Source organism: Dermacentor variabilis, chromosome 2 (assembly GCF_050947875.1).
Source record: "Dermacentor variabilis isolate Ectoservices chromosome 2, ASM5094787v1, whole genome shotgun sequence".
In the NCBI taxonomy this organism is placed as follows: Eukaryota; Metazoa; Arthropoda; class Arachnida; order Ixodida; family Ixodidae; genus Dermacentor; species Dermacentor variabilis.
The window spans coordinates 143,514,764-143,539,048 of NC_134569.1; the positions used below are offsets into that span (position 1 = coordinate 143,514,764).

General features: G+C 50.5%; 1 protein-coding gene across 1 annotated transcript in view; it reads right to left on the reverse strand.

Annotated features, from left to right (window-relative positions):
• Window positions 1-20,306: 20,306 nt before the first annotated feature.
• Ptr (patched domain-containing protein) overlaps window positions 20,307-24,285 on the reverse strand; it is a 121,811-nt gene continuing 117,832 nt past the window's right edge. Inside the window, exon 5 of the mRNA XM_075682175.1 lies at window positions 20,307-23,609. Within this exon, the coding sequence (XP_075538290.1) occupies window positions 22,451-23,609 (1,159 nt within the window). The 3' untranslated portion in view covers window positions 20,307-22,450. The remainder of the gene's footprint in view (window positions 23,610-24,285) is intronic.

The following is a 24,285-nucleotide window of genomic DNA, read 5'->3' on the forward strand; positions in this document are numbered from 1 at the left end:
TTTCACCAATGGGAACATTCCGTCCTAAAGTGTTGAGTTTTGGTTTGAAGAACGCGCCATACTGTTTTTCAAGCCTCATGGATAAAGTGTTGCGGGGACAGCAAGAATTCGCTTTACCGTATCTAGACGACGTAGCGATATTCTCCGCATCCTGGTCTGAGCATATGGCACACTTGCGGGCAGTGCTAACCCACCTGCGCGAAGCGGGCTTGACAGTAAAGGCTCCTAAGTGCCAGTTAGCACAGGCCGAGGTTGTCTACCTCGGTCACGTGATTGGTCAGGGTCGTCGCCGCCCCTCTGAAATAAAAGTGGCCGCTGTGCGAGACTTTCCGCAACCGCGCACAAAGACCGATATTCGGTCGTTCTTAGGTGTCGCCGGCTACTATCAGAGGTACATCCCCAGGTACTCTGATATCGCGGCTCCCCTGACGGATGCTCTAAGAAAAACAGAGCCCCAAACAATCGTCTGGGACGAGACAAAGGAAAGAGCGTTTAGCGCCCTAAAGAGTGCCCTAACAAACCAGCCTGTGCTACGATCGCCAGACTATACAAAAGGGTTCATTGTTCAGTGCGATGCTAGTGAGCGAGGCATGGGCGTTGTACTGTGCCAACGGGAAAAGGGAGAAGTAGAACACCCCGTCCTGTATGCTAGTCGTAAGCTGACCAGTCGTGAGCAGGCGTATAGCGCCACCGAGAAAGAGTGTGCATGTCTCGTGTGGGCCGTTCAGAAATTGTCATGCTATCTAGCCGGCTCGAGGTTTATCATTGAGACGGATCACTGCCCTCTCCAATGGCTGCAGACCATCTCTCCCAAAAATGGCCGCCTCCTGCGCTGGAGCCTCGCTTTACAACAATATTCCTTTGAGGTGCGTTACAAAAAGGGGAGTCTCAACGGTAACGCCGATGGCTTAAGTCGAAGCCCCTAACGTAGGAATCAGCCTCAAAATTGTTTGTTACTGATGTTTTTCTTCCTGAGGCAGGATTTTTTTTAACATATTGCTTTTGTTTAGTGTTTCAAAGTGATGATATGCTTTCTAGTGCAATTTTCCAATTTGTGGACGCGTTCTGAGTGATGCTAGACTACTGTAAGGAACTAGGCAGTGGTATAAAAAGGGGAAAGAGCCTGGCAGGGCTTAGTGAGGGTTGTGCCGTGCTTGCTGACTGAGCGGTTGAGTTTCAGCGTAGTTCTAACGCTTGCCGGGAACGAGAACAAAAATGTGAACTCTCCCGAAGTCACTTTGCAGTGTCCCGTGCGAACCTGAACGAGAGAACGAGGCCTTCTCTGTGCGCTGCGCTCAAGAAACGTCGAGGGACGCCCGACTTCGGTTATGAGCATCATCGAGCGACATCCCTCCGGACAGCGGATGCAGTCCCCTGTCCATCGGGATCTCCTTCCCCCGGCGGGGCGGTCTGTTGCGTTTCGCCTGCGACGCGCGGTTTTGCCGGCGCGACTGCGGCGGGGCGGCAGACATTTTGGCCCGTTCGGCGTCGCCGCAACGCTCCCCGCCAGGCGTTTCCAGGCGTTTCCAGGCATGTGCCGATGCCACGTGTCTTCATGTGCGTGTGTGAGTGTATGTGCCATTGTGCCCGAACGGCGGCGATGCGACAGCAGGGGGTCACCCTCTCCTTCCAGTCATTGTGCCCGACCAGAGGCGCTCCGAGAGCCGAAGTTACCTTCTCCTCCCAGTCTTTGTGCCCGACCGGCGGCAGTGTGCGTCACCTTAGCCCATTGTACAATCACGTGCTCGTCTATTGAGGGGTTCCTTCTTGCCCTCAACTGCGAGAGTATAAAAACAGCTGCCCCCGGACGCCAAAGGGAGGGCTCCGATTTCTTCTGTTGAGTAAAGTGCTCTCCCGTCTCTCTACTTCGGTCAACCTGACCGCCAACTCTTTGCGATGTTAAAATAAACAAGTTGTTTTGTTGTTACCAGTCGACTCATGCTTTGCCGGGACCTTCGGATGCTTCCAGTTGTACCCCAGGCCGCCAGGCCAACGCTACCCTTGGGGCTTGCGACCCAGGTACAACCACGGGCGTCAGCGCCGAGTTCCCAACAAATCGTACCAGCGGGTACGACCACAACAACTCGTACCAGCGGTGCGATTCAAATATTACACATACCTTTACACCCCGCCTTAATACCCGGAGATGAACAGCTAGTGCACCTCACTGACTTGTTGAGCTTTTTAGAAGAAACCGGTTTTTTGCACGGAATATAAGGTAACGCAGCTATCGAGGCTTTAACATTTGATTTCTTAATATCTTGTGGCTGGCGCAGCATGGCCTTAGTCGCCTTTGCGCCATTAAACCCAAATTAACTAACTAACATGTCAACGCATAGGCAAGCCCGCCAATGAGACTTGTTCCCATTATCACGGAGCCATTTCGCAGGCTCATAATAGACAGAGAGCGACCACTTCCTGCAACGCCGTCTGGCTATCGACATATTATTACTGCACTATGCACCGCAACAATATTTCCCGAGTCAGTGCCTCTCAAAGAACTCAGCTCGGTGGAGATCGTCAACGCGCTTTTATCTATCTTCGCGCGAGTAGGGTTTCCCGCAGAAATCCAGTCAGATGAAGGATCCGTCTTTACGAGCGCACTGACCCCAACGTTTCTGGAAAGGTGCGATATTAAAATTATTCATAGCTCAGTGTACTACCCGCAGTCAAACGCGGTAGAGAAAGTACACTCAGTCATGAAACGGCTTTTGCGATCCCTTTGTTATGAGCACAAAGCCGATTGGGAGAGTTGCTTGCTTGCAGCAATGTTCGCGCTTCGAACTGCACCGCACGAATCAACAGGTTTTTCACCTTCGGAGCTCGTTTACGGACGCTGCCTTCGCTCCCCTCTTCGCATTGTTCGAGAAGCCTGGGAAGGCCGGGCAGACGATCCTTCGGTTGTGGCATACGTGCTAGAGCTCTTGGACCATCTGCACACTTCTCAGGAATTAGCAGGGCAGGAAATGCGTAAGGCACAAAGCAATGCTAAGCATTACTTTGACAGGACGGCTCGCACGCGACGATTTGAAATAGGGGGAAAAGGTAATGATCCTGAAATCCTCGTTGAAAAACAAACTAGAGGTTCAATGGGAAGGACCGGTTGACATAATTCAGAAATTATCTGAAACAAACTACGTAATCATGGTACCGGGAAAACGACGGACACCACAAGTGTACCACAGCAATCTACTTAAACCCTACAGGCAGCGGGAAGCCATTGTGAACATGTCCCTTAACCAACCTGAGGAAATGCCTGTCGACTTTCCAGAGTTACCAGCAGTGACGGAGACAAAAGACATTGACGAGACCATTGATAAGTTAGTAGAACAGGCGGAGTTGAATCCCATTCAGAGGGCCGAACTGAGGGAACTCGTGTTTGAATTTAAAGACGTATTTTCAGACACACCGGGCGGGACGACTGCGATCGTTCACGATATCGAGTTAACCTCGTCGGACCCTGTTCGTTCGAAAGCTTACCGCGTTTCGCCTCGTCCACGTGAAGTCATGACCGCTGAAATAAACAAGTTGTTAGAGCTAGGTGTAATAGAGCCAGGAGAGAGTGATTATACCTCACCTCTTATCTTCGTCGAGGTCCCAGGAAAAGAGCCGCGGCCATGTATCGACTACCGCAGGCTCAATTTAATCACGAAGGACCAGACTTATCCAATACCGCATATCGAGGAAAGGCTTGAAAAGGCGAGCAGTGCTAATTTCATTTCTACACTCGATTTATTCAGAGGGTATTGGCAGGTTCCGTTGACCGAGAGGGCACGCAGGCTTGCAGCGTTTATTTCCCCGATGGGAACCTTTCGTCCGAAAGTCTTGAGCTTTGGATTGAAGAATGCGCCATATTGCTTCTCTAGCCTTATGGACCAGGCGCTACGAGGAATGGAGGACTTTGCACTTCCGTACCTCGATGACATAGCAATTTTTTTTCATCATGGGCCGACCATAAGCAACACCTGCGAACCGTGCTGTCTCGTCTACGAGAGACCAACTTAACTGTTAAGGCTTCCAAATGCCAATCAGGGCGCGCGGAGATAGCTTATCTAGGTCATGTTATAGGGCAAGGCCATCGTCGGCCTTCCGAGGTGAAACTGACCGCAATAGACAACTTCCCGCCACCAAGCACCAAGCGGGACATCAGATCATTCCTTGGTTTGACGGGTTATTACCAAAGGTATATCCCGCGGTATTCCGAGTTCTTTGACGGATGCTCTCAGAAAAACAGAACCACAAACGGTAAAGTGGGATGACGCAAAAGAAAAGGCTTTTAGTATGCTGAAGAAAGCATTAACGAGTCGGCCAGTGTTGAACGCGCCCGACTACTCTAAGCCATTCATTCTTCAGTGTGATGTCAGTGACGGGGGTATGGGGGTGGTGCTATGTCAAAAAAGGGATGACGAGAACGAACACCCTGTACTGTACCCCAGTATAAAGCTTTCAGTTCGTGAGGAAGCATACCGTGCATCAGAAGAAGAATGCGCCTGAGTAGTATGGGCGGTGCAGAAGCTAGCTTGCTATATCGCTGGTTCAAGGTTCACCATAGAAACTGACCACTGTCCCTTCACATGGCTGCAGTCCATGTCTACAAAAAACGGTCGTCTTTTGCGCTGGAGCTTGACTCTTCAACAGTACACCTTCGATATTCGCTACAAGACGGGTAAGCATAACGTCAATGCCGATGGTTTGAGTCGTTGCCCCTAGAGTAACGAAAGCCTCATGCTCATCCGGTGTCCGTGGCATTTTTACGTTCGTTCATACGTTTTTCCGAATTCATACGTTTTTCCGAAGTGAAGCCGATTGTTAGCTGATTTTAATAACCACGTCTTAACACTGTCAAGAAATGGCTGGTTTTAGTGATCAGGGGGGGGGGGGGGGGAGGAGAGGACGCGCGTAGGGAATGGGAAAGGTGGAGCGGGTTTTCTTTCTTTTAAAGCCGGATGTGTCATGGGGGAGAGTTGGCTTGTGCTCGCTGCTTTGTGGTTGTGGGTCCGGCACTGTTCTGGGGTGATTGCTTGCCCACGCAGGAGACGAGAAGTTGCGACACCTGTTTGCAAAACCAATTTCACCGGACCGGACCAGGGAGAAAATTCACAAAAGCGCCACGAGGACTGAGGACCACTCCCAGGAATCTACCTGCTACGAACTAAGGTTTCGTCACCTCTAAGGGGAATTCTGCTACTGAAACGACGATCCCTCTGTTTGGATCGCACCGCTGGTACGATCTGTTGGGAACTCGGCGCTGACGCCCGTGGTTGTACCTGGGTCGCAAGCCCCAAGGGTAGCGTTGGCCTGGCGGCCTGGGGTACAACTGGAAGCATCCGAAGGTCCCGGCAAAGCATGAGTCGACTGGTAACAACAAAACAACTTGTTTATTTTAACATTGCAAAGAGTTGGCGGTCAGGTTGACCGAAGTAGAGAGACGGGAGAGCACTTTACTCAACAGAAGAAATCGGAGCCCTCCTTTTGGCGTCCGGGGGCAGCTGTTTTTATACTCTCGCAGTTGAGGGCAAGAAGGAACCCCTCAAAAGACGAGCACGTGAATGTACAATGGGCTAATGGTGACGCACACTGTCGTAGCGCTGCCGTAGCACCATGTCGAGCACGATCTCGTAGCACCCTGTCGTAGCGCTGCCGTAGCACCATGTCGAGCACGATCTCGTAGCACCCTGTCGTAGCGCTGCCGGTCGGGCACAATGACTGTAATGAGAGGATGATCCCTGCTTTCGCATCGCCTGGTTCGGGCACAATGACTGGAATGAGAGGGTGATCCTTTGCGGTCGCATCGCCGCAGTCGCGCCTGGAAACACCTGCCGATGAGCGTTGCGGCGACGACGATCGGGCCAAAATGTCTGCCGCCCCGCCGCAGTCGCGCCGGCAAAACCACGTGTCGCAGGCGAAACGCAACAGACCGCCCCGCCGGGGGAAGGAGATCCCGATGGACAGGGGACTGCATCCGCTGTCCGGAGGGATGTCGCTTGATGATGCTCATAACCGAAGTCGGGCGTCCCTCGACGTTTCTTGAGCGCAGCGCACAGAGAAGGCCTCGTTCTCTCGTTCAGGTTCGCACGGGACACTGCAAAGTGACTTCGGGAGAGTTCACATTTTTGTTCTCGTTCCCGGCAAGCGTTAGAACTACGCTGAAACTCAACCGCTCAGTCAGCAAGCACGGCACAACCCTCACTAAGCCCTGCCAGGCTCTTTCCCCTTTTTATACCACTGCCTAGTTCCTTACAGTAGTCTAGCATCACTCAGAACGCGTCCACAAATTGAAAAATTGCACTAGAAAGCATATCATCACTTTGAAACACTAAACAAAAGCAATATGTTAAAAAAAATCCTGCCTCAGGAAGAAAAACATCAGTAACAAACAATTTTGAGGCTGATTCCTACGTTAGGGGCTTCGACTTAAGCCATCGGCGTTACCGTTGAGACTCCCCTTTTTGTAACGCACCTCAAAGGAATATTGTTGTAAAGCGAGGCTCCAGCGCAGGAGGCGGCCATTTTTGGGAGAGATGGTCTGCAGCCATTGGAGAGGGCAGTGATCCGTCTCAATGATAAACCTCGAGCCGGCTAGATAGCATGACAATTTCTGAACGGCCCACACGAGACACGCACACTCTTTCTCGGTGGCGCTATACGCCTGCTCACGACTGGACAGCTTACGACTAGCATACAGGACGGGGTGTTCTACTTCTCCATTTTCCCGTTGGCACAGTACAACGCCCATGCCTCGCTCACTAGCATCGCACTGAACAACGAACCCTTTTGTATAGTCTGGCGATCGTAGCACAGGCTGGTTTGTTAGGGCACTCTTTAGGGCGCTAAAAGCTCTTTCCTTTGTCTCGTCCCAGACGACTGTTTGAGGCTCTGTTTTTCTTAGAGCATCCGTCAGGGGAGCCGCGATATCAGAGTACCTAGGGATGTACCTCTGATAGTAGCCGGCGACACCCAAGAACGACCGAATATCGGTCTTGGTGCGCGGTTGCGGAAAGTCTCGCACAGCGGCCACTTTTATTTCAGAGGGGCGGCGACGACCCTGACCAATCACGTGACCGAGGTAGACAACCTCGGCCTGTGCTAACTGGCACTTAGGAGCCTTGACTGTCAAGCCCGCTTCGCGCAGGCGGGTTAGCACTGCCCGCAAGTGTGCCATATGCTCAGACCAGGATGCGGAGAATATCGCTACGTCGTCTAGATACGGTAAAGCGAATTCTTGCTGTCCCCGCAACACTTTATCCATGAGACTTGAAAAACAGTATGGCGCGTTCTTCAAACCAAAACTCAACACTTTAGGACGGAATGTTCCCATTGGTGAAATGAACGCCGCATACCTACTAGCCTCTTCTGTAAGTGGAACCTGCCAATAACCCCTGACAAGATCTAGGGTGGAAATAAACTGAGCGCTACTAACTTTCTCAAGGCGCTCCTCGATGTTAGGGATCGGATAAATTTGATCCTTAGTGATGGAATTAAGCCTGCGGTAGTCGACGCAAGGACGAGGTTCCTTGCCCGGTACCTCAACTAAAATCAAAGGGGAGGTATAATCACTCTCACCTGCCTCAATAACACCGAGCTGTAGCATTTTCTTTACCTCAGCCTCCATAATATCGCTCTGGCGGGGTGACACCCGATACGCCTTGGATCGTACTGGCTCTGTGGAGGTAAGTTCTATATCATGAGTAAGTACAGAAGTCCTACCAGGCCTCTCAGAGAACAGACCTTGAAACTCTTGTAATAGCTGGTGTAGTTCGGTTTTCTGCTCGGGCGGCAGCGGTGCTTTACTGATAAGGTCACTAATGACTTGACCGGTGTCTTCCCTGTTCGTCACTGAGCCTAGTCCCGGAAGCTCGACCGGAAGCTCTTCAGGAACGTTTACCATCATGCACACCACTGCTTCCCTTTGTCTATAAGGTTTGAGCAGATTACAGTGGTAAACTTGCTGTGCTTTCCGCTTTCCTGGCAGACTTACCACGTAGTTAACGTCCGACAGTTTCTGAACAATTCGCGCTGGGCCCTCCCACTGCACGTCTAGTTTGTTGTTTAGCGATGTGCGCAATATCATGACCTCATCGCCAACCTCAAAACGACGGGCCCTGGCTGTCCGATCATAATAAACCTTGGCCCTCTGCTGGGCCTTTGTCATTGCTTCACCTGACAACTCCTGTGCCCTTCTTAAGCGTTCGAGGAGCTTAAGCACGTACTCCACCACGACTGGGTCGTCGCCCCTACCTTCCCACGATTCTCGAAGCATGCGAAGCGGAGATCGAAGCGAGCGACCGTACACCAGTTCAGCTGGCGAAAACCCCGTAGCCGCATGCGGCGCGGTCCTTAAAGCAAACATCACCCCAGGCAGACACAGCTCCCAGTCAGTTCGATGTTCAAAACACAACGCTCTCAACACGCGCTTCATGACGGAGTGGAGCTTCTCAACGGAATTCGACTGTGGGTGGTACACTGAGCTGTGTAACAGCTTTACCCCACACCTTTCGAGAAAAGTTGTCGTCAAAGCGCTAGTAAACACTGTGCCCTGATCTGATTGGATTTCCGCAGGGAAACCAACTCGCGCAAATATGGACAGTAGTGCATTAACTATCTCAACTGAGCTGAGTTCTTTAAGCGGCACTGCTTCAGGGAACTTTGTCGCTGGGCAGATCACAGTCAAAATGTGTCTGTACCCCGTGGCTGTTACCGGCAGAGGTCCCACAGTATCAATAACGAGCCGTCTAAAAGGCTCCGTAATGATAGGTACCAATTTCAACGGCGCCCTCGATTTGTCCCCTGGTTTGCCCACCCGCTGACAAGTGTCACATGTCCTCACGAAATGGTCTGCGTCCCGAAAACACCCTGGCCAATAGTACTCTTGCAAGAGACGGTCCTTAGTTTTCTTAACTCCAAGGTGTCCGGACCACGAACCCCCGTGTGACAAGCGCAACAGATCCTGACGATAGCATTGAGGCACGATCAGCTGATCGAACTCCACTCCTCGGCGGTCTAGATACTTCCGGTACAGGACTCCACCTCTTTCCACAAAACGCGCAGTTTTCCTGGCGATACCTTCTTTGACATTGCAGCGCACGTTTTCCAGGCTGCCATCCTTTTTTTGCTCGGCTATCAAAGCCGACCGGCTGACTTTTAGCAACCTATCAAGTCCGTCTGACGTAGGCGCGATGAGCAAATCAGTAGATAGCTCTTCTAACTTTCCCGTGTCGGGCGTTTCCTCTCCAGTATCTGGCGCCTTTAACGTTACAGACTCAAGTTTATTCAGTTCGGGCGTGCTCTGAATATCAGCTTGCTGCGCCTCTGACCCTTTTTCGTTGTTTGATAACGTCGGCCCCGCAACTACCGCCTTTGCAGCGAGCTCCCGAACCTTCGATCTGGTTAAGGCCTGAACACTAGCTTCACCAAACAAAAGCCCCTTCTCGCGCAGGAGGTGATCGGACCTGTTTGAAAATAGGTACGGGTACTGGGGGGGCAGCATAGATGACACTGCCGCCTCCGTCTCAAGCGCTCCGAAAGGTCCTTCAATAAGCACTTTTGCTACCGGCAGACACACGCTATGAGCTTCCACGGCTTGCTTGATCCATGCGCACTCGCCCGTGAACATATGGGGTTCTACGTAAGACGGGTGAACTACATCCATCGTAGCTGCGGAATCGCGAAGCACTCGGCACTCTTTCCCGTTCACGAGGAGGTCTCGCATGTAAGGCTCGAGAAGCTTCATGTTCTCGTCAGTGCTGCCTATTGAAAAAAACACAACTTTTGGTGTTGTTTCCGGACACTGCGCCGAAAAGTGACCCGGCTTCTGGCACGTATAACAAACGCGCGCTCGCCTCATCTCGAACCGCCTTCTGCGTTCGGCTTCGGCTGCCGCCGTCTCCTTAGGTTCGGTCGCACTGCTTCCACTCGCATCCGCACTACGCGTGTTCCCCTTTGCTCTCATGGGTGTGAACTTCGGCCTCTCAAACTTCGAGCCAAATTCACCCTTTTGACCGTCCTTAGCTCCGCGAGCCCGACGCGTCACAAACTCCTCGGCTAGCTCAGCGGCTTTAGCCACCGTACAAACGTCTGGCCTATCCAAGACCCAGTATCGCACGTTCTCCGGTAACCGACTATAAAACTGTTCTAGCCCGAAGCACTGCAGAACTTTATCGTGGTCACCAAACGCTTTCTCTTCTTTGAGCCACTCCTGCATGTTTGACATAAGCCTATACGCAAACTCTGTATATGACTCACTTTTGCCTTTCTCATTTTCCCGAAACTTCCGACGGAACGCCTCCGCAGACAGCCGGTACTTTTTTAGAAGACTCGATTTCACTGTGTCGAAATCCTCTGCCTCCTCTCTATCCAAGCGAGCGACTACGTCGGCCGCCTCGCCGGGTAACAAAGTGAGCAAGCGCTGTGGCCACGTTTCCCGAGAGAACCCCTGCTTCTCGCACGTTCGCTCAAAGTTAACCAGGAACAAACCAATGTCCTCTCCAAGCTTAAACGGCCGCATCAGGTCAGTCATTTTGAACAATACGCGTTCTCCTGCACCGTGTGCCTGACTTCCATTACGAGCGCGTTCCATCTCTACCTCGAGACGCTTCATTTCCAAAGCGTGTTCGCGCTCTTCTTTTTCTTTCTGCTCTTTAAGTTCGCGCTCCTGTTTCTCTTTTTGCTCTTTAAGTTCGCGCTCATATTTCTCTTTTTGCTCTTTAAGTTCGCGCTCCTGTCTTTTTGACCTCTCCTCAATAGTCTCAAGGCATTCCGACAGCTCGTCGTCCTCAGCCTCTAACTCAAGAATAGCCTTTAGCAGTTCAGGTTTTCTGAGTTTGTCCGAGACATCCAGACCCAACTCTCTTGCAAGCTCCAACAATTTCGGTTTGCGCAACGACTTCAAATCCATGGCTGCTCTGAATGCTGCTTTCTCTACTGCTTACTATTGTCTTGCCGCAAACTAACCCGGCAGCAACGACAACCACAATTACCAGCTCTGTTTCTGACACTAACAAAAAGCCTGGCAAAGCTCAGAAGAAGAAAGTCCCGCACTCACCAAACCTCGCAGCCAAGAGTCCAGCGCAGTCGTTCCGCTGCAGGCAACCAGTCATCACACAGGGCTCGTTGCACTGCTCCCGGATCGTCGATGAGCTGCTCAGCATACAGTCAACTGCATCTCTTCGCTGCTGGCCTCCGTTGTCGCGATCTCACCGCTGGCAGACAGTTGTTTGAAGTCGGAGGCGATCTCACCGCTGCCAACCAGATGTTTGGATCGCACCGCTGGTACGATCTGTTGGGAACTCGGCGCTGACGCCCGTGGTTGTACCTGGGTCGCAAGCCCCAAGGGTAGCGTTGGCCTGGCGGCCTGGGGTACAACTGGAAGCATCCGAAGGTCCCGGCAAAGCATGAGTCGACTGGTAACAACAAAACAACTTGTTTATTTTAACATTGCAAAGAGTTGGCGGTCAGGTTGACCGAAGTAGAGAGACGGGAGAGCACTTTACTCAACAGAAGAAATCGGAGCCCTCCTTTTGGCGTCCGGGGGCAGCTGTTTTTATACTCTCGCAGTTGAGGGCAAGAAGGAACCCCTCAAAAGACGAGCACGTGAATGTACAATGGGCTAATGGTGACGCACACTGTCGTAGCGCTGCCGTAGCACCATGTCGAGCACGATCTCGTAGCACCCTGTCGTAGCGCTGCCGTAGCACCATGTCGAGCACGATCTCGTAGCACCCTGTCGTAGCGCTGCCGGTCGGGCACAATGACTGTAATGAGAGGATGATCCCTGCTTTCGCATCGCCTGGTTCGGGCACAATGACTGGAATGAGAGGGTGATCCTTTGCGGTCGCATCGCCGCAGTCGCGCCTGGAAACACCTGCCGATGAGCGTTGCGGCGACGACGATCGGGCCAAAATGTCTGCCGCCCCGCCGCAGTCGCGCCGGCAAAACCACGTGTCGCAGGCGAAACGCAACACCTCGTACAGCGGCTGCTGGCCCCTACACGTCGGGATCTTCCTTCTCCGCCGCAGATGCTGTTAGGGTTGGCGTCTGGCACCACGTGTTGAATGGAATTTCAACCGACCATCTCTCACCCTGCGTCGTCGAAATGAGGCGTGACTTCCCCTGCTATTGTTGGCGTCCCGCTCCACGTGCAGAAAGAACTTTCTTTCACCCGACCACCTTCCTCCAGGCCTCTTCGAAGTGAAGCGTGACTTCCTAATTCGCCATGACCATTTCCAGTGTCTGCGGGAAGCCCCGCAGTGTACAGGCCTCTTTTGTGTGTGTGTATGCGAGTTTAGAGAGGCCCTTTCCTAGAATTCGACCTAGAGGAGAACTTCCACGAATCCGCAACGCGCAGAAGAGACGGACAGGCGTCTACAATTCCAGGAGGCGTGACGACCTCCTCCTTGCAGCAGACTCGGTATAACCAGAGGAGGAGGGGCCCTCTTTCTGTGCCGGTCACGTGACATCGACGGAAGCAAGATCGCGCCCACGATTGTAGAGACCCTATTTAGGGGCTCCAAAATGTACTTTTGATCACTTCATGCTCTTCTCATTTTCGTTCATCTACCTTTGAATAAACCGTGCAAGTTTCGCACTAGAAATTGTCTCGCCCTTGCTTGGTCACCATGGTCTACCGGATGCCTGCAGACCGCCGACAACAGCACGCTAACCAAAAAGTAACGTCGGTCGAGCTTCGATAGGCAGGCGCCGCTACTTCTCGGCAGCAGTACGATACGCTACCCAGGAGTACGCAACAGGAGGGAACAAACATCGCGAAAGAAAAACTTCTTCTCTTTAATTAAAAGACAGTTTTTATTCATAAACGAAAATAATATGCCTAATCAATTTTATATGTATGTGGCGAGAAAATAAAAGACAACTGAATAAATACAATAAATAAAAAATAATAAATAAATAATACAATAAATAAATACAATAAATAAAAGTCATGAATAAATACCTTTTTTTTCAGCACCTACCATAAGAGGGGGCGCTGACGCCGCTATCATTTGCAATGAAGCTCCTGAAGTGTGCAGAAAGGCGCGCTCGTGAAGTTCGTCTGTTGCTATAGACTCCCCTCAAACGTTAGGTTTTTTTTTTTTTGCTTGTCGACGTTTGTCTGAATTTGGTAGCGCTGGTAGTTTCCTCGTTTCTTAACCTGCTCAGTCAAAAGTAGTGTGTTCCGATCGTCAAATAGTTATTTTGGCTGTTTTCGTGCGGCTGCGCTAGCTGACGGTCTTGGCGTCTGACGGTGGGACCAGCACTCTACAGCCAAAGCTTTCGTCGACCTCCAAAGAAAGTATGTTCTGTGCAGGGGTGCGATTTCGACACCCATACGCCTGACCTTCTGCTGCATCGTTTTCCGCGCTGAAAGCTCGAAACGCCCATCAAGTGGAATGACGGGACATTTGAATATGCAGCTATAATTGCAGGCCAACAAAACAAATGCTGCACTATCTAGTATTGCACTAACTTTGGTGCCGGCGCATGCGCTCCTGTCCAACCGCCCTGATAAGCCGGCCAGGGTACATTCCCCCCCCCCCCTAGAACGCATGCGGGGGATGCATATGGAGATATGGAGGCTAGAGGTAAACAGCTTCGCTGTAAAATGCGGTATGTATCAGGTAAGTGGGATATATGCAGGCATGCAGTGCACAAGAGCTGACTGCTTCCGGTGCAAAGCATGTTTCCGCCAAATTACAAGCAACCGCCAATTCACAATGGAGGTAAGGAAGCGCCGATGATTTTAACACCAACGTTGGGCATCAACGATCAATATGTACTTCGTATATTCAAGATGTCGCGCGGAAATCGCCACTCACTTTGCGGTAACAGATGGGCTAAATTTTTAATGTCGCAAAATATGTATTAAGACCGCACATCGTGTGACTCCTTCTGTATCTTCAGTTTTCAAGAGCTCTTGTTTTGGCCAGCACGGATGTTAGGGGCCTGCCATGACCTTCAACGATCGCCACAGGCACTAAAGCGAAAGCGAATCGAGAATGTCGCAGTTTCGCCTGAAAGGTGAAGCATCGATTACGATAACTAATTAGCAGGCAGCTAAACGAAGTAAGGATAGTCGTTTTATCATCCATATCAACTTGTAAACATTTGCTTACTAATTAAATTAACAACATGGTGTCACGAGCGCACAAGCAAGCACAAGCACGTCTCACTCGATGACCGCGTACACTCGCTGTCAAAACACTGTAGTGCGAAAGCGTGACAGCAGCAGTGAGCTAATTGACCTTGGCGCTGTCTCTCGCTTCAATGCAAACAAAGCGAAAAGAACACAGCGCACACGAAGCTATCAGCACTCGGAGCACTCTGTCCCCATCGCAGATCATGTTTAAGATAGGGCTTGCGCGGCCGCGCCCTACGCAGCATCCGCAGGACTAGAACGCCCCCGCCCTACCTCCCCTCCCCCCGGTGCCTTGCACGCGACGGAATACGGGGGGCTTCCTCCCTACTTTGCCCCCTTGCGCGCGCGATATTGAGCCACTATCGTCAGTTCTACCTCGCATGCTTTCACTCGCACATACATACGGAGCACGGCGACGATGTTATCGCCCTTGGACTTCATGTGGGACATCACGGCGACGCCAACGCCCACGGCAGAAATGCACCTGGAGTGTCTATATATTTCCTATCGCAATAAAGAAAGGCACATCTAGGATATGCCTAGGGCTTGACGCCGCTGCGAAGGTACTCTTAGATTTCTGCGAGACACTGGTTTCAGCGAGCTACTCTAATTCTCGATGTCGCGTGTGCCCGCCTTATGTCCTGCGTCATCCCATTTATGGCCGCACTCACCCGAAGTAACATGCCAGACGTGCCGCTAGCCAAACCGTCTCAAGTTTTCATTAAATAACGTCTCTCTGTACCGAAGTGAAACTCTGCAGGAACCAAGCACATAGATATGGCGGATCAGAGATTCAACGAAACGTAGGCAAGGATGATAAGGGAAGTACACATCGATTGACGCAAACTGAAAGTTGCTCCGTTGTTGTTCTGCACAAACCCCCGTCTTCCCCAGCGTTATAATAACCTCGTCTATGTTTTGGTGCATTTTTCATCGCAGCATAATTAGCTATATAACCCACCAACAAGGTTTATCGAGTTGATATGGAGAGAAACCAAAGGGAGCGTTTGCTAAGATTACTGGAACTACTTTTTTTATTACGAACTTTAAACGTTGGTACAGTGGGCGGGCGTCACACAGGCCGACGGAGTTATTCCTTCCGAACTTAATTTCCGAAGTAACTCAAATATATAACTCAGTTATCGCTCGCGCATTGCACCAGTTCCAAATACCGGAACAAAACTCGATGCAAAGCTATGTGTACATAAACAGACCTTGTTAACAGAGAAAGCGAAGGCTGGAATATACTGCAAAACGTTGCACTTACAGTTCAAAATTAATGTTTTGGTTTATCGGAAGCGCGGCAAAAGTTGACTAACGTCGACAGGTGTGCGCATGTGTGGCGTTTTGTCTCTGCAAGCCCAACAAGAAACGCTGGTATGGTTCCAGTCTACGTTGCCTGAATTCTTGAGCAAGTGCGTAATTCGTGGAAATGATATTGGAAACATTATTTCATACAATAACGAATCTATATATTGGCCATTCTACTGTGCTTCCAGTGCGGTTTCTAAAGTCTTCGTCCTGTGTTCACTATGCATGTGCGACATTTCAGCGTGTGTTCTTTTTGATTAGCGCGCCCACTCTGGACTTACTTCATACGTTGTCTTCTTTAAAAACTAAACGCGAAAGTGAAAACTCGATTTCCTGCGTCCATCTGCCGTCGTTGCCGACATTGCATCACCGCTCCGTTCTCAGTTTCCCGCCCACCACACGACGAAGAAAAACAAAGCCTTTCGCCGCTGCGTTCCTTCACCGCTGCCCCTATGTATTGAACTCGTGCTGGGCAGTTGGACGCGCCGACCACTGTATTCCTCGAAATACAAGCGAGACGAGGACACAAACCAGCACATGAATGCCGAAACGCTGCTCCACACTCTTGCTTACGCTACGCGACTATTTCTAGATGGTGTATACCAACTAGCCCGTTGAAGGAAAGAGCAGACCGCAAGACTAGTTTGCTAGTTTTTTTTTTCTTTCTTTTTTCAGAGCACAGCTCTTAGGCTCCCGTTCCGTCGGCGAGCGTCGGCGTTGTCCTTCCTGACTGAGTGAACGAATATAACCAAGGATGAAAGCGAACGTAGAGTGCAGCGGGAGATCAAAGACTGCGATATATAGCGAAGATATATCGAGGAGAAAAGCGGAGGAGGAGTGTGCAGCGCAAGCATGAGGCGGAAAATGGAGGAGGAGGGTACGGTGAAAGCGTGAGAAGAAAAGCGTAGTGCCGGCCGCGCAAGACAGGCTTTGCGGCGAGGACGGCTACGAGACGGCGCGAGACTAGCGCGCGTCGTCTTTTGGGAAAGAAAGCGCTGCATGAGTGGAGGTCTGTCTGCGGCGGCTTCTCTCGATTAGCGAGGCAGTCTCGCCACACACCGCCCTGTTTACAACGTGTCGCACGAGACAGATTGTCCGCGCCAGCAAATATATCGCGAAATGAAAACATATACAGCTGCGCTGAAATTTCGCATTAGGGAGTATCGTAATCGTCGGTGAATCTTTTTCTTTCAGAATTTCTTGCGCCATACAAAAAATCATGTCATACAGTAAACACCAACTCACCCAAGAAGTTGGCTTACAACAAGTCCGCATAATGACACTAGTTGACTTCACTTTGACGTGGCTTATACATAGCAGACAACTCTACGAAGACTATTGAGAGATTTAGCTTACCGCTTACATTCACGACCAGAAAATAGTGCGTAAAATGTACAAGAAAATCTGGGGTTTTACATGCAAAAACAACGATCTGATTATGTCTCACGCCATAATTAGGGGCTTCGTAATAATTTGGCAATTTGGGGTTCTTTAACGTGCACGTAGTGTACGGTACATGAGCTTCTTTCTCTTTCTTTTTTTTTTGCATTCTGCCGGCATCTGAATCTGGCCACCGCGACCGGGATCAGACCCTCGACCTCGAGATAAACGGCGCAACGCCATAGTCACTGGGCTACCACGGCAGAGTCGTCACATGCGAAAGATATAGATACCCGCATCATCTAATTTGACAGGACATGTGCCGCAAAATATGAGAGTCATTATATGAAAGGGGTCGCATGTGTGAAACTGGAGCAGAACGAGCGGAGTGACACAGTTTTGCGACCGGCAGCCACAGCGCGCTGCTTGCTCTCACTTCGGCAACATAGTACCTCGCATTCTGGAGGCACAAACGTGCACAAATAATGCGTTGTCTTCCCTAACCTCACGTCCACAATTTGTAGCAGTAATATATTAAGCGATACTTTCGTTTAAGGCGATGCAGGTTAAACAAAACTGCACTGCGAAATGCGTGGAGTGAGACTAGAGCTCCATGACTGCACTACTTGCAGTGCGTCCCCACCGTTGCCGGCTGTGCATGAAGCAAAATGTGAATCTGTCGAACTATATTTGCGGTCGTCAATTTCTGCAGTTTTCATTTTTTTTAACGCGACTCACATTATCAGAGCGGTGGCCTCTGCGCATGTATGTCTGAGGCCACAGCAATGTACGAATATGATATTGTACGCATTACAAAGAAGTTCTTTGGCAAAGATGGCGGTCCCCACAGTGGGAGCTTACCTGAATTAGTAACGGCAAGGCGCGGAAGACCAGGACTCAAGAAGAAGAACACAAACGACAGGGCCGGCGCCTTACTAATTCAAGCATGAACCAACTAGCCCAAGCAAGAGTTTTACGAGAGCTTACCGCTGTCGCAGTTAAGAAGCAGAGGAATCACACTGGTTTGCTCAATTAGTTCCCGATTTTTTTGGGCGTTGGGATCTTAGTCAAGCCACTGCGGCTTTTAATCTTGGTCCTTCCTGTCAATGGAAAAATAAAGATTTATTTATTTATTTAATGGTTGATTGATTGTGGAATTGGTTACCTGGCTATGCTATTATGTTTTTACTTATTGCGCATGCTAATTTTGTGGTAGCATTGAGTATGTTAGCATAGAGTGCAAGTTTGTGGGCGTCCCACAATGTGTTTTGGTACCACTTGTGCTATTTATAGGGCACTCCTCAAGTCGTCTTGATGCGGCTTCAGGAGGCTCTTGTTTGGAAGATTAAAAGGAGTGCACTGCGTCTGACCTACTGATAATTGCGTTCAGTTCCCAGCGCTTAGACCGCATTAAAGTACTCTCCGATTTTCCTGTTCCCACGTTCGAGCGCGCATTGGCGCCCAAGTATGACCTCCGTTGGGAAAAAAAAAAGCTTTAAAGTGAAGCTTCCTTTGCCTTTTCGCCGGGGTTCAGTGTTCGTCGCCATTTCTTCCCCTTTATACACATCTTGGGCCACATGCTATGCACCGTCGGAGATGTGAAAGTGGATACGTGACCAAATATACAACTTGGGTCGTTGGGTATCTGCCCAATCTTGGTCAAACCCTCAAACTGTGTCATTGCGAAACAATTGATATACACAAGTCTAAAATCAATTTAGACATCTGTCGTACTCCCCTTTGCATACACCCTTTGTCAACGCTCTACATTTGACGAATATCATACATTGCCTTCGTCCTCGTTACATACAGAGCAGCTACGGGCGACGAGGCCCTGCACGTGCCTCGCCTATCGCTGCCAGGTCGCTACCTCGAACAAGCCACGCATCAATTATATTCCAACATTACGTTGGATCTGCGGTTTCTTTTTGCCATTATTTCATTTCTTTTTGTAACTATACCCCTCGGGGGTTAATCTCTCCACGGCCATCTCGCCAATGTCTGAAAACCCGTTACCGCGCCGCGAATTCCAGAACTCTAAATATAGATGACTAGATCAACGGTGGCTAGGAGAGTGTAAGCACAGTCCGTGCTGCAAAGTTATTGCCTCTTTGGTGTTGCATACACTGGCGTTCTTACCGCGCGAAGGACGCCACGAGACAACAATTCATCGGCCGAAGCGTAGCCCCTCCACTTCGGTCACTTCCTTGTTTAGTGGAGCGAGAACGCAGAGCGCGGTCCACGAGGTGTAGGCAATTACAGAAGGGTTTATTTCTGCGTGCGAGGCCGCCTGGGCCGACCGTTTTCTTAGCGACCCCGCAAAAGCCGGCCGTAGTGATCGCTACTGTTCCCATCAGGCTCAGACGTTGTAGGTGCACTGGCGGCCAGTGGGGTTGCCATGGCGCATTTGACGTCTTTGCTGTTGAGACGAGCTTTTTTAGAGCGCAGCTCTTTGGCGTCCGTTCCTGGGTTTCGCGTCGTCGTCGGCGTTGTCGTCGGCCTCGTAACCAGCTCCGCCCCCCTTTCATCCCCCCAGCGCTAGCAGCGACCGACTGATACCGCTGGATGCCGCTGACGCCGCTAGAGAGTCAAGATAACGTGACTGCATAGAACACCGTCGCCGCCATGCAGAAAGAGGAGGAAAGGGTCCCCCCCCCCCTGTTCTTGTGTGGCGGATAGGGTGCTCTTCAGTTGCCGACGCGCCGGTTATTTCACGTAGGCCCCGGCACGTCGACGAATACGTGACCACCTTCCCACGGCTAGACCTGGTTCTTAGCGCTGCGGAAGCGAGGGTATCATATTGTTTGTGTCGGCATCGGCGGCGTTGTCCCTGAAACCAACTCCGCAGCTGGGGTTGACTCACTATCGGCGTCAGCGGCATCAGTCAGTCGCTGCTATCTCTTCCCTCCTCCCTTTATCGTGTTGTCCGCTTGCTGCGCGCGCTTCTGCCCCCATCGTTTGCCGCTGGGTGTACACGCCGCCCCCCTCCCCCCTCTTCCTGCGAGTCTCCGGTTGTCAAAGCGCCGGCTCGAACTTAATTCCTTTCTTCGCTCCTCCTCCAATGCAACCCCTGTGCGGTGGCAATCAGAGAGCCAGATCGGTGGCGGCTTGACATAAAGACAAACAGCAATTTCCTAACACTTATGCGGGAGAACATCCCGTTCCTCTCGCTCGTAACGCGTCCAACGGCTGTGACAACCTCGCGAGGCACTTGTATAGATCTCGTCTTTGAGAATCAAGCATTGGTGTACCAAGTCGAACATATATCAGTCTATTTCTCCGACCACAAAGCTTCCTTCATGACTGTCAAGAACTGTTAGTGGAGTCTTTGTTAAAGGAATACGTGTGAAAAATAAAAAAAAAATTCTGTGATAGCGCATACATGTGTTGCTCGATTTCTTTGCCTCAATCTATCGAAAAGGTGAAACAGCTTATTTGCTGCGCTCAAATTTCGCATTAGGAAGTAACGTAATCGTCGGTAATATTTTTCAAACAAGGTGAACTTTATTCGTTACTCGCATTTATTGTATGTACAACAGTTGAATACCATCGCATCCTAATACATTATCATGCACTCAATATCAATAAAATGACCAACCTGATACATCGCGAGAACAAGGCAAGGAAAACAGCACGTGCAAGACTAACCAGAAATGCGCGATTGCTGCGCCGTCTTCAGGTAGTGGACCTTTGCGGCGAACGGTTGAAAGCATATATTTTTAATCGAGGACTCTAACTTGTTTTTTGCTATTGCAAAAAGGCGTACCCAAAGGCACGCCAAGCCTTTACACGAAGTGTTGTCGGCGCTGTAATTGTAGGTTGGCAGCCTGACAAGTGCGGTGGCCTCAGCGTTCCAAATTCATAATTGTGCCCTTTCTGCTGCAACTCCTACGCGTGCGCTGCTTCGTCTCTCGCGACTTCGTCACGTGAGCTTTAGGTATACACTTATGAATTGATGTTGAGCCTATCGCGCGAACAGCACCACGGTGATTCTCTAAAGGTGTGCGTTCTCTAGCTAATGAGTAGCTGCATCGTACAGCAAAGTGCTGGGTGAGAAAGGACCCCGTTGAAAGCGCGTGTACCTATTTCAGGTGTTTGGGGCCTTACCGAAACAAGGCACCTAAACGCGGAGAAAGAAGGCAATTTTGTTTGCGAAATAGTCTTAGCGCACTGTCGCACTTTTGTGAAGAAAATGCTGCACGTATGCGATGAGTAGACCAACAAGAGCGATAAAACTAAACTCACATTTTTGCTTCACGTGCTTCTCGGGAAGGTGGCACTGGAGTAACTTTTCGCATACTCGTGACATTTTGCAGCGTGCATGACAAAACGATGTTGCAAAGTGCAGGCCCCTTTGGCCGAAAGGCCGACGTGTACAAGCATATCTGAATCATTTTGTTTTCTAAAGGCGTCACATGCCTTCCTATTCAATGTTTCGTGACGTCTCCACAAGCTTGGTCCTATAAACTTTTCCTCGTCCTGCCTTGTCGATCACGTACGCGTTCCTAGTTGTGCAGTCAAAGGCAGTGTCACTAACGAAGAATTGCACTGCATTTTCTGCACTGAAAATATGACAGGTGACTCAGGCCTTGCCGTAATTTAAACGTGCACTGAAGCATGTTGTATTGAAGTCAATTGCTGCTATGTTTATAGAAGCTGTATGACTTTCAGATGTTTCTTTTTCCATTGTTTTTGCGCCATGTTATACATGAACTCCTTCCGTTATTGCTAAGCAGTTTGAAGGTCGTTTACCCGTTCATAGGAGTGTGCACCTGTGCGCAAAACGAGCGCAGCCTCAAAACCGGCATGCTTTATCTCTGGTGTGAAATCTTCGACTTCTCACGATCTGTCCACATTGCGAAAACAACTCGTCAAAACACTACGCAATATTTACCTTCACAATGCATACTACCCTAAAGCGCTATCTACAACTCGGTTCACACTGCTCCCAGAAACACACGACAGCATAAGATACGTAAAATAGATTTGTAAAAAGTGTAAGTCTCTGATTTTTCGTCCCATTACAAAAAACCGAATAAGACTAAATAATAAAAACAGGGCAATTAGATGCGAATGCGGAACCTTCTTAAGGTCACTTGTCAAAACTAATTTGAAGCAGACACTTTGCATTCATCGTCTCGCGTAGAAGACCGGGCACTTGAAATGCCAACTGAAAGCGGGCATAAAATGGGCGTTGCAAGTCACGTAAGGGCTTGCACACCCAACAACAGAACGTCTGTACATTCCTTGAGATGTTGCGTGAAGAAAACGGGTTCCAGCTGGGGAGGCGCTAACTGTCCAATGCAATACTCGATATAGGTGCGACGCACACTGTTGCTCGAAGAACGTGCGCAGATGATTTGTCAAGCAGGTCCATCCGCTACTATACGTCGTCGTGGGTACCGTACACACGCCCTGTCCGTCCAGGGGCAATGAGAGGACAAGTAAAAAAAAAAACAACGAATGCACTTTGGTTTATGTACAACACAAGCAGCCCGTATCGCACAGTGCACAGGACTAGACTTCCCATCTTTCGTCGCCGTTCGTCGGCCCAGTGCTGGGCGGGTGAGGCGCTGGAGGCGGGTTGGGGGGAGAGGCTCGGGGGAAGGGTTAACAGCAGCCGGCCGATCAGGACGGCACGCTGTACTGTTTAGAGAGCCGCGGGGCGGACTTCATATCGTTCGAGCTGTGCCTCCTGTGCAGGCATCGCTCGGCCGGCGGCACCTTCGCCGGCCAGTTGTAGGGCGGCGCTATCCTTCCGGGCACCGTGTCGTGCTCTTCGTCTTCGTCCGGCTGGAATCCCGGGTTCACCTGGTCACCCGCGCAACCACCAGTCCTGCTGTCCTGGAAGGTCGAGTAGTTGACGATATTGGTGAGCAGGTTCTTGCTGCTCTCGTTGCTGGGTATCTCTTTCTCCTGGTTCAGTTCACCGCTCAGCTTGCGCTTGGCGTCCTTGCTGTTGGACGAGGGCGCGCCCAGAGCGCCGTACGAGTCGCCCGAGGTGACGATCACGGGCGGAGTCTTGCAGCCGTTGGACGATGGGTACGGCGGCACGAAGAACGGGTGCGTCACGATGGCCTTCTTTTGCTTCTTGCAGAGCGAGTGCGACATGGACAGCAGCACTGGCAGCAGCAGAATCCCGTGAAGCGCGCCGAAGAGGATCACCAGAAACACCGTTTTGAAGAAGGTCAGGAAGATGTAGGAAGGCGCGAACGCCAAGATGATGATGCCCAGAATGGTGGACACGCTGCCCTGGAAGATGGGCATTCCCAGGGAGTGGAGCGCGCACTTCATCTTCTCGTTGGGCGTGGGACCGTCGGACGATAGGTAGGCGTACGATATGTGCGCCGAGTAGTCCACCGAAAACCCGATGCACATTATGAGATTGATCATGGAGATGGAGTCGAGGTTCACGTTCCACAGGGTCATGTAGCCGATGACGCCGATCTCGATGGAGCAGATGGAGAAGGCCACCCACAGTGCGCACGACACACTCGGAATGAAGATCAGGGCGATGATCATCATGACTGCGGCAGCGACGCCGATGGACTGAATGGACGTCTCGCGCACTAAGATGAACTGGTCGAAGAACACAAACAGCGTGTGGAACACGGTGATGTGGTGGTCTGGGTAGCTGTCGGCGATGCGTCTCAAGTCAATCACCATGTCTTTCTCCATGTTGGCGTCCGAGATGTTCGTCGTCTGAATGATGCAGCGAGAGGCCACGATGGACGTGTAGTTCTCGTTGAACTTGATGTCCTTCTTGAAAGTCGAGAACGGCTCGAACCTGCCAAAGGAAAAAGAAAGGATGAAACACGTCTAAATGCTAGTAAACTTGTTGACTTTTCTCCAGGAGTCCATCTTATTAAGTAAGGATTAATGAAAGTGTGAGACTGATGATCGACCGCTGTTCACCACTTCGGTGATGGATTCGTTTCACAATACATTAAGTCTCTAACAAAGAGAATCTTCGCAAGTAAATCTATGATGACATCAAGATCAGATGAACTAGGAGAAGCATTCTATTCCAAGAGGATAAGTGGAGCAATCGGATCAGATTGGTGCCTAAACATCGAATGGTTGCAGCGCGCCACTGTGAAATAAGACGCTAGAACGCAAATAAATACGTGCAAAAATAGCCCCAACCTTAGCTCTTCTAGCAGTGATGCCTACAGTAGTGAGTGACATGTTTGGATCAATTTAGAAAATTTAACATATGAGTGCATTTGATATGAAGCTCACCGTAAGTGGTCCGTAAGCAGCATTTCATATGATGCGCGATTTAACGCGCTTATTTGCTTGGACATTGGCATCTCTGCGATAGTAAATGAGCGTACTAAACGCATGCCGGAAATAATAGTGAATGCCCCAGTAGTCTAAGGTTTCTGTAGCGATATCCGCACGCATTAAGAAGAAATGAATGAACCAGTTCAGAAGGTGCAATGCGCATAAGAATGTAACAG